At 20.4% G+C, this 11,245-nt stretch overlaps 4 protein-coding genes and 1 non-coding gene across 5 annotated transcripts; 1 reads left to right on the top strand and 4 right to left on the bottom strand.

Annotated features, from left to right (window-relative positions):
- Positions 1-595: 595 nt before the first annotated feature.
- On the bottom strand, positions 596-666 carry tRNA-Pro-UGG-15. The gene has a single exon. It is a non-coding gene; the product is annotated as a tRNA-Pro (tRNA).
- Positions 667-1,064: 398 nt separating this feature from the next.
- Positions 1,065-2,505, bottom strand: sqrdl (hypothetical protein; the record flags this gene model as incomplete). Its single annotated transcript, XM_629724.1, has 2 exons — positions 1,065-2,045; positions 2,128-2,505. 2 exons carry the CDS (start codon positions 2,503-2,505, stop codon positions 1,065-1,067), a joined length of 1,359 nt encoding a protein of 452 aa, XP_629726.1.
- Positions 2,506-3,236: 731 nt separating this feature from the next.
- DDB_G0292252 (hypothetical protein) lies at positions 3,237-7,109 on the bottom strand (the record flags this gene model as incomplete). Its single annotated transcript, XM_629725.1, has 2 exons — positions 3,237-5,731; positions 5,834-7,109. 2 exons carry the CDS (start codon positions 7,107-7,109, stop codon positions 3,237-3,239), a joined length of 3,771 nt encoding a protein of 1,256 aa, XP_629727.1.
- An 867-nt stretch (positions 7,110-7,976) lies between these two features.
- Positions 7,977-9,197, top strand: DDB_G0292258 (hypothetical protein; the record flags this gene model as incomplete). Its single annotated transcript, XM_629726.1, has 5 exons — positions 7,977-8,088; positions 8,121-8,137; positions 8,176-8,436; positions 8,524-8,619; positions 8,919-9,197. 5 exons carry the CDS (start codon positions 7,977-7,979, stop codon positions 9,195-9,197), a joined length of 765 nt encoding a protein of 254 aa, XP_629728.1.
- A 212-nt stretch (positions 9,198-9,409) lies between these two features.
- On the bottom strand, positions 9,410-10,357 carry DDB_G0292254 (hypothetical protein; the record flags this gene model as incomplete). Its single annotated transcript, XM_629727.1, has 3 exons — positions 9,410-9,430; positions 9,826-10,053; positions 10,160-10,357. 3 exons carry the CDS (start codon positions 10,355-10,357, stop codon positions 9,410-9,412), a joined length of 447 nt encoding a protein of 148 aa, XP_629729.1.
- Between the last annotated feature and the right edge of the window lie 888 nt (positions 10,358-11,245).

Genomic DNA, 11,245 nt, shown 5'->3' on the forward strand with positions numbered 1-11,245 from the left:
GATTGGTTAAAATTGACCGAGATTAAGGATAGAAAAGGATGAATTACTTTTCACGTGTATTTTTTTTTTTTTTTTTTTAATATTAGATTAACAAGATTGATATATGTCCATCTGTGTTAATACGAGTTTTATTTAATATTTATTTAAAGGCTTATCATTTAAGCTGAAGGGTTATTTTAATCATATGAATTGATCAAAAGATATAATATTTGGGAGAGATGATTCTGGAATACAATAGTAATTAGCTGTTGTTTTTCTTAGCTTGATCGTTGAGGTGAGAAGGATCTTAGGATCTTTGAAATTATTATGGTCTTTTGCTGATAAGTTTTTCAGATCTTTTGCTTTTTTGATGTATTCTAGAGTGGCCAATTTGTGCCATTTCTTTAGAAGGGAGCTGTATGATAGTGATTCATCTGTTAAAGGATCACGATCTACAGATCTAACTTACCAAATCGCCGATTTAATAGGATTTTTCACGTGTATCTTGTATCCTCTTGATCGCGGTGCGGTTTTCGACTATTAAACTTTTAATATACTATTAAACATTCAATGGGAATCGAACATGCGATATATTAAAATTTCTTATAAAACGTATGGGGAGATCCGAGAATCGAACTCAGGACGCTACCACCCAAAGGTAGCATTATACCACTTAACTAATCTCCCATTTTGATGTTATTGATCTTTTTTTGATCAAAATAATCCTTCTCAACAAATCCCCATTTAATGTTTGAAAACAATATCCCAATTAATTTTCCTTTTTTTTAATGAAATTGAAGTTTTATTGAAAAATTATACCACTTAAATAACCTCCCTTTTCAATTAGATCGAAGTTTTATCCCAAAAAATCCAAGCTCGTCGAATCCGACAAAAAAAAAAAAAACTATTTCTATTTAGACATAAAAAACCAATTTAATTCAATTATCCTTTAATTATAATAATTAAGAAAATAATAAAATACAGATATTGAATTTTTTTTAATAAATATGTTTCTTATTTTATTTAAAATTATTTTTTTTTTTTTAAAAAAAAAAAATATAAGCTATTATTATTATTAATATTATTTAATTAATTTCTGGGGTTTTAATTGGATTGAAGAGAGTATTTTTACCGAACCAACGACCTTTTAACATACCTTCCCAATAAGCGGTTGGGAAAACGTACTTTTTTAAGAACATTGGGAAGTAAGATTCTTTTGATTGATCGAATGGAAGGGATTCGTCAACTTCAAAGCCATATTTGAATTCAGCCAAAATGATTTTACTATAAGAGGTAGTGATTGGACAAGAGGTATAACCATCATATTTATGGTTCAAAGGTAAACCTAATTTATGATTGATTAAATTACCAACCAATATTGGAGCTTGAGAGGTGATAGCAGCGGCAGTCTTTGAAGTTGGTAAATTTGAAGTGTCACCCAAAGAGAAGACATTATCATATTTTACATGTTGAAGGGTTCCTTTGTCGACATTGACGAAACCGGTGGCTGGATCAGCAAGTGGGGAATTCTTAATGACAGAGTGTGGACCCATTGGTGGCACAACATGAATCATATCGTATTTAACGGTTTTATTGCCTTGTGGAGTTTCAAAAACTGCTTCTTTACTATCACCTTTGATCTCTACTAAATTGTGTGCAAAATTTTGATTTACACCTCTTTCTTTAGCCATTTTATCCAAAACCTCAGAGTATTTCTTCACTGGGAACATTGAGGCACCGGCACTGTTGAAATCTAATCTAACCTTATCACGAATACCATGTTTTCTTAAATAGTCGTCACATAACCAAAGGATCTTTTGTGGTGCGCCACCACATTTAACACCAGTGGTTGGTACTGTAAAGATTGCAACATTACCTGGTTTCAATGATTTAATAAATTCAAATGTCTTTTCACATGAATCATATGAATAATTTGATGTTACACCATTCTTTCCTAAATTCTCTTTTAATCCTTTAACTCTATCCCAATATAATTCTAAACCAGTTGATACAACTAAATAATCATAATCAATTTCTTTACCATCTTTTGTTAAAACAATATTTTCCTAAAAAAAAAATAAAATAAACATATTAATAATTATATTTTTTTTTTTTTTTTTTTTTTTTTTTTTTTTTTTTTTTACTTACTTCTGGTTTAAAAACAGTTACAGAATCTTTAACCCAAGTTGCACCTTTTGGAATGAAATCTTTTTCATCTTTTTCAGAGTCTTTTCTTGAAAAGATACCACCACCAACTAAAGTCCATAATGGTTGATAGTAATGTTTTTCACTTGGTTCAACGATAACGATATCACCTTTGTTTTTGAATTTATGTTCTAATTGAGAGGCCACTGAAAGACCACCTGCACCACCACCAACAATAACAATCTTTGTAACATTTTTTAATTTTCTTTTTTCTTTTTCACTTCCAAGTTGTGATGCTGAAACTACACCATTTGGTAATTTATCTGAACTTGATGTTACTGCTGGGGCAACTGCCAAAGCATACATAATACTTTTAAACATTTTTAAATTATCTTTTTTTTTTTTTTTTTTTTTTTTTTTTTTTTTTTTTAAAAAAAAAATATAAAAATGATTTATTAGATATATAATTTATTTGAAAAAATAATAAATTAAAAAAAAAAAAAAAATAAAAAAAAAAAAAACGTTTAAATAGTTTTTTTTTTTAATAAAAAAACAGAAAAAAATTAAAATTTTAAAATGCCGTGACTACATGGAATAAAATCATTGTTCTATAAGATTATTACCTTTTTAATATAAAGCTATAGATAAAATTTTTTCAATATTTTCATAAATTTTTTAATTTAAAAAAAAAAAAAAAATTAAAAAAAATTAAAAAAATAAAAAAAAATAAAAAAAAAAAAATCAATTTAGAAAATTAATTGAAAACTCAAAATTTTTGGTCAAATTACATTAATGTTATCTCAAATCAAACAAAAATAAAAAAAAACACTTCTTTTTTTTTTTGTGACTTACTATTTTTTAAAACACACCCATTCTATAGAACATGGAATAGTCGTTTTTTTTTTTTTTTTTTATTTTGGCATTGTCTTTCTGTTTTGGCAACATATTACTGTTTTTTTTTTTTTTTCAAAAAATTTTATGTTTTTTTTTTTATTTTTTATTTTTTATTTTTTATTTTTATTTTTTTATTTTTTATTTTTTTATTTTTTTATTTTTTTTATTTTTATCTTCTTATTTTTCATTTTTTTTTTTTTTTTTTTTTCTTTCTATTTTTAAACTAATGGTAAAAATGACATAATTGGAAAAGTTATGAAATCATTATCTTGTAAATCATTAAAACCAATTGAATAATTTGAAGAATTACTACTACTACTATTTTTTGCTGCATTATTTATAATATTTGAAATATTTGAACTACAAAATGAGATTTTAATTTTATTAAAAGGACCATGTAATTGACCATCCAATAAGATATCAAATGATTTCTTTTTATCAATTGATTCCATTTCAATTGCATTAATTGTAAATTTAAAAGTATCTTCAGATGATTTAACTTTTTTCTTTTTTTGTTCAGCTTCAATAAGTACCAATTGCATCTTTGGTTTTGATTGAATAATTGATTTTTTTAATGATGAAGATATTGTTGCTGGACCATTATTATTATTATTATTATTATTATTATTATTATTATTATTATTATTATTATTATTATTATTATTACCATTACCATTATTATTATTACCATTATTACCATTATTATTAGTTGCTGTTGTTGTTGAATTATTATTATTTGAAGATGATGTTGATGGTGAAGAAGTCGATTGAATAGTTGGATGTGAAATTGATTTTGGCATAATATTATTAATTTCAATATCATAAAAAGTTTTATTATCAATGTTAATCCATTGTAATGGAACACCCATTTGATTACATTGTAAAATTTTGATATTTACATTCATTGGTGAATATTTTCCCATTAATTTATTAATTTGAGTTGGATCCGATGAGATTAAATCACTAAAACCTGCTAAAAAAGTTGAAGTATTCATTTCAGCTTTCATTAAAAATGGAATTGTAAAATAATTATTATCATCTATTCCCCAACCTTCACATTTCAATACTGGTATCTCTAAACTAAATGATGCTTCTCTAAATAAATATTCAATTTCAGTTTGAATTGTATGTGATGGTGTTTCAACTGGATTATCTTTATGAATTGTTGTTGTTGTTGTTGTTGTTGTTGTTGTTGTTGTTGTTGTTGCTGCTGTCGTTGAAGAATTAATATCATTTTTAATTTCATTATTACTATTATTTAAATTTGATTGTTGTTGTTGTTGTTGCTGTTGTTGTTCATTTAATATTATACTTGCAACATCTGAATTTTGTTGTTGTGGTTGCTGTGGTTGTTGTTGTTGTTGTTGTTCTAATTCATTTTCTTTTAATGCAATTGAATTTCTTAAATCTTTAATTTGTGAAATTGATTCAATGAATGATTGTCTTTCAATTTTTGATAATTTTGAAATTGGTGGAAATGATGGAATTATACTATAGAGTGAAACAAGGCATTGTCTAACTTGATTTGTATACCATGGATCGAAAGAAGAGATTAATTCAGCTATTTTACAATTTGAGGTACCAGTTGGAATAATATAAAACATGATATCCAATGAATGGAAAAGTTCAGGTTGTTGATATTTTAAAAATAAATAGCTTGCTAATATATGTTGAACTGATGTATCATTACCAATGATTGCAAATTTAACTTGATTATGAAAATCTTGATCTTGATAATTTGAAAGTAAATCAATTAATGATGTTGTCGATTTTCTATTAATTGGTATATAAAATGGTGTACCGAATTGATCAGGTCTTTTATGTCTAACACTTAATGTAAGCATTGAAATAAATTGATAATTTAAATTTGGTAATTCAATATTTTTTGGAACATGTTTTAAAATATTTGTTGTTGTGGCTGTTGTGGTTGTTGAATTTAAATTTGAATTTGAATTTGTTGATAAATTACAAAATTTAATAATTTCATCTCTAATTGAAATTAATTCTTTAATTCTAATTGATTTTGATTCATTTTCTTCTAAATACATTGTTTTATTCATAACATCTAAAATTTTGAAATGAATTGTTGAAACATCGATTGGTTCTAAAAATTCAATACCTAATTGAGAATTATCAATACCTAAAATTCTTTTATAAATATTTTCAATGTTATTTGATTGTAATTGAGTGATTGATGGTGTATAGGTATTATAGTTTGCTTCAAATAACTCTTGAATTAATAATGCTTCACTATTGTATTTATCAACTAAGAAATGAATTGTTGGTCTATTTTTATTTGTGAATAAAGTGTTGGTTAAACTTGCAGATCCTATACTATTTGGTGATGACATTATCGATGGGAATTCGCGGGCTAGAATATTCCTAAAGTAAGATCCTGGTGATTTCAACTCCAATGATAATATCTCCAATATCTCTTTAGCAAAGCAACCGTATGGTTTTGGCCAAAGGTAATAAGTTTTAACAATTGATAACGCTGATTGAATTGTTAAACTTGATAAAACAGGTATGACCAATAAATAATGTTTTAACATTTGTAATAAAAATAAAACTCTCTTTTCACTTAATAATGGATGTTTTAAAAATAATAATAAATGTTCGAAAACTGCTTTAGATTTACTAACTGATTCTTCTCTTAATATTTTTCTAATACTTGGATTATACCAACTATTAATTTTATTAATATTATTATTTACTAGTATTTAATTTTAAAAATAAAATATATATGTTAATAAATTAAATAAATTAAATAAATTAATAAAATAAAATAAATTTTTTTTTTTTTTTTTTTTTTTACATTTTAAATTATCTAAATTTGAAGAATTTTGATCAGAACATTGATCAATTAAAAAGAATAAGAAATCATTATTATCTTGATTATTTGTTTGAAGGATACGAAGTACTTCATTATGTAAAGAATATTCAAATCTTGATTTTTCTAATTGAATCTCACCAAGCTTATGTATTATTACTTTTAATGTTGGAAATTGTGGATTAAATTTATGAAATAATGATAAATATCCAATAGTTGATAAAATTGAAAGTCTAATTGTTTCAGATTCTTTAATTTCTTCTGATGACATATTTATTCCATTAATACTAAAAGTAGTAGTTGAATCACTATCATTGGTACCACTGGTATTTATATTTATATTACTATTACTATTATTATTATTGTTTATATTAATATAATCATTTGATAAACTTCCTGTTGAAGATGTTGATATTAATGGTGGACTTGATTGTTGTGGAGAAACTGAACTATAATTTACACCTGTAAGATTAGTTTCACTAATTGATAAATTAAATGAATCTAAATCAGTTTGAGATAATTTTGATGCTAATCTTGAAATACTTGGTGTTGAATTTTGTGATGTTGATGTAAAATCTTGTTCAGTTGATTCAGTTTGTTGTTCAACATCATCTTCATTTCCATTACTTGTATTAATATTATTGCCATTGCTATTGTTATTATTATTATTATTATTATTATTATTATTATTATTATTATTATTATTATTATTATTATTATTATTATTATTATTATTATTATTATTATTATTATTATTATTATTATTATTATTATTATTATTATTATTATTATTATTACTATTATTATTACTATTATTTCCATTTAATAAATCATTAAATTCTTCAACAGATGCATTTGTTAATTTTGTAAATAAAGCTTGTAATAAGGAATATTGATTATTTTCATTGTTTAATAGTAATATATATTTTGTTAATAATAATGAGATTATCATTGAAATTGCATCTCCATTTAACTCTAAATTATATAGTAATGTATCCCAAAATACATTATGAGTATTAACAGATGAACATAATTTTAACTCTATAGATTGTTGTAATATCTCTGATATTTGAATTAATATTGGTTGAATTTGAAAAGATTTATTATTATTATTTTCATTATTATTATTACTATTATTATTATTACTATTATTATTATTATTATTATTATTATTATTATTATTATTATTATTATTATTATTATTATTATTATTATTATTATTATTATTGCTCATATTATTACTATTATTATCGTCGGACATTTTTATATATCTCTATATCTATATTTAGATATAGTTATAAAAATAGATTTATTTTTTTATTTTTTTATTTTTTATATATGTGAACGTAAAAAAAAAAAAAAAAAAAAATATTACAACAGTATGGAAATATTTAAAAATAAAATATTATAATCACACCTAAAAATGGGTTTTAAAAAAAAAAAAAAAAAAAAAAAAAAAAAAAAAAAAAATTATAAAAAAAAAAAAAAAAAAATTTTGGTTTTTGCAAAATATCTGCCACAAGGAATTGTTTTTTTTTTTTTTTAATTTTTTATTAATAAAAAACTCAATCGATCGATATTTTGTGTAGTTTCATTATTGTTTTTTTTTTTTTTTTAAATAATTAATTTTATAGTCAAAAAAAAAAAACATAATTAAATCAATTGAAGATCGTAAATTAATTATATGTGTCAAACAGTTGGCTAATTATTTTTTTTCTTTAAAAAAAAAAAAAAAAACAATGAAAAAAAAAATAGCGAGCTTGGTTCGTTAGCTTTCGGATATGTTCGATTTTTTTTTTTTTTTTATTTTTTATTTTTTTTTATTTTTTTTTTTATTTTTTTTTTTTAAAAACAACGACATGATCATGTTATAGAAGTGTAAAAAAAAAAAAATTGTAAAAAAAAAAAAAAATAAAATAAAATAAAAATAAAATAAAATAAAATAAAATAAAAAAAAAATAAAACATGAGGAAAATGACATCTTATTGTAAAAAAAAAAAATATCTTTTTTTTCATTTTGATTAAATGTCTTTGTTTAAAAAATAATATAAAATAATAATAATTGAATAATTGAAAAAAAAAAAAAAAATTAATTATTTAATTTTTAGAAATAATGAAGAAATCAATAATGATAAGAGTGAAACACCAGGGAGAGGTAATCACAAATTTTTCAAAATCTTATCCTTCTCATTTATTTGGAATTTTAAGTGAAGAAAAGGTATTTTATTTTATTTTTTTTTGTTATTTTTTTTTTTTTCCTTTAAAACTATAGTTTTAACTAATACACAAGTAATAAAAAAATTAAAAAAAAAAAATTAAAAAAAAAGTATTTAGAAGTAGTTTCAAAATTAAATGGATTTTATAGTGTTTATAATGTTAAACCATTGATTTGTAGTATTATATTACTTTTTTTAGCAATGGCATGTGTTGCATTTGGAGGTGTATCAGGTATATTATTAAATGATAATCAATATGACCCTTCCTTATCATTATTCATTTCTCAAACTATACTGTTTTCATTTGGTGGAATCTTTTTTCTAAATTCATTTTTATTTGTATTTTATATTGAAAAAAAACCAATTTCAAATGTAATTATAAATATTAAATCAATTTTTTTTATTTCAATTTAATTTACACAAATTTATTATTAATTTAATATTTATTTTTTAAAAAAGGTTCAAATTATTAAAGATGCTATTAATAATATTAATGTTGAATTTTTATCACAAGAAATTAGATTTTCATTAGAGTTTCAAGATAATCATTATTATGTATGATTATAATAATAATAATAATAATAATAATAATAATAATAATAATAATAATAATAATAATAATAATAATAATAATAATAATAATAATAATAATAATAATAATAATAATAATAATAATAATAATAATAATAATAATAATAATAATAATAATAATAATAATAATAATAATAATAATAATAATAATGAATCATTAACAACTCAACAATTATTTAAATTACAAACATTTTTTTTTTTTTTTTTTTTTTTTTTATTAATTATGATTTTTTAATTTTTTTTTTTATAAATAAATTTTATAGTTAAAATTAATATTTCCAAATACTATACCTCTTACTTTAAATGGATTAAAAGAGAATAATCCATTAGTATCTAAACAGAAATCAAGTTATTCACAATTAAAAGAAGGTGTTAAAAGTAAAAAGGATAAAAATGTCACTATATATGATCCAAGTTATTCTGATAGTAGCGATGAAGAATATAACAACAATATTACAGATAATAAAAATGATGATGAATATGATTATAACAATGAAAATAGCAATGAAGATCATTCTTTTTCATCCGAAGAGGAGGAATAAAAAAAAAAAAAAAAAAAAAACCCTATTCAATTTTTGTAAATAAAACGCGATAAAGATAACCAACCAAAATAATAATAATAATAATAACAATAATAATAATAATAATAATAATAATAATAATAATAATAATAATAATAATAATAATAATAATAATAATAATAATAATAATAATAATAATAATAATAATAATAATAAAAGGATAATTATATTAATTAATCATAAACTATATTTAACTTTTTTTTTTATTTTTTTTTTTTATTTTTTTTTTTTTAATTAAAAAATTTAAAAACCAAAAAATTTTTTTCCAATGGGAAAATTTTTTAAATCAACTTGTTTTTCAATAAAGGGTTTGGCGGTTTTTTTTAAGGAACCGCCTTACCATAAATAATTTTAAAAATAAGTGGTTAAAGAATTTTTATTTAACCCGAAAGGGGTGGTTAAAAAATTCATAAATTGGGCATAAGCCCAAGTTTTTGGGGATTTTAAAAAAAAAACATTTATTTATAAAAAAAAAAAGGTTTTTAATTTTTTTTGTTTTTTAAAATAAGTTTAAATTTAGGAAAAAAAAAAAAAAAAAAAAAAAAAAAAAAAAAAAAAAAAAAAAAAGCTTTAAAATAATAATACTTACAGAATATTCAACACCTAATCTAGAATATGGAGATTTATTTAAAGAAAATTCGATTCCTTTACTTAAGTAAGGTTCACTTGAATTTAATTGGAATAGAATTGTTTTAATTCTTTTTGTAATTTTCTTATAAAATCTTTGATAGATTATTTTATCTACTACATAACATCCAACAGAAATTGGAATTCCAATAACTATCATACTTAAGATATCACCTGATACTGAAATTACCTTTTTTTTAAAAATTAAAAAAAAATAAAAAAAAAAGTGAAAATATTAATTATTTATTTTTTAAAAAATAATAATTAATATATTTATTTATAAATTATACACTTACTCTTAATGTAGATGTTTTCTTTGATCTTATACAGTTTAAATTTATATTTTTAATTATTGAATCATATTCATCTGGAGGTATAACACTTCTTAATTCTGGTGGAAAATTTCTTGAGAAACCTTTAAAAGTGCATTTTGTATATGGTTTATAGATGGTTTTTTCACCCTTTATTATATGTGATGTTCTTTCATTTTCCATTTTAATAAAAAAAAAAAAAATATTTATATATATATATATATATAATAATATTAATAATAATAATAATAATAATAATAATAGTTCTATTTGTTTATGAGAATTGAAAGGAATTTTTAAAATGTAAAATAAAATCAAATTTATAGGAAAAAAAAAAAAGTGTAAAAACAAAAAACCAAATCACATCCTCTTTTCAAAACTTTTTTTTTTTTTTTTTTTTTTGTAAGATCTATTACTTTTTTAGTTTAAATTAAATTTCTTTTTTTTTTTAAAAAAATAAAACAATTCATTTTTTTTTTTTTAAATTTTTTATTTTAAATTTTTTTTTTTTTTATTTTTTTTTTTTTTTACTATTTTTAGAAATCTTATTTTACTTTTATTTTTTTATTTTATATTTTTTTACCCTTGTCCCTTTAATTTTTTTATTTTATATTTTTTTTTTTTTCCTATTTTTTATCCTTGTCCCTTAGTATTAAAATTTTTTTTTTTTTTTTTTTTTTTTACTATTTTTAGAAATCCTATATTACTGTAATTTATTTTGTTTGTATTATTTTTTTTTTTTTTTTTTTTTTTCTATTTGCAATTTGTTTTTCTTTTTCTTTTTTTTTTTTTCTTTATTTTTTTTATTCCCTTTTCATGTCTTTTTTTTTTTTTTTCGAAATTTTTATTAAAGTTAAATAAAAAAAAAAAAAAAACAATGAACCATCCTGGGTTTTTATAAATAAAAAAAAAAGTTAATTTTTTTTTTTAATCAATCACTGGATTTCCCAAAATTTTTAAAATTTTTATATCGGTTTTATTTTTTTTTTTTTTTTTCTTTTTTATTTTATTTTTATTTTTTTTTTTTTTTTTTTTTGAAATTTAAAAACCCATTTTTTTTTTTTTTTTTTT

Source organism: Dictyostelium discoideum (assembly GCF_000004695.1).
Source record: "Dictyostelium discoideum AX4 chromosome 6 chromosome, whole genome shotgun sequence".
Lineage (NCBI taxonomy): Eukaryota > Evosea > Eumycetozoa > Dictyosteliales > Dictyosteliaceae > Dictyostelium > Dictyostelium discoideum.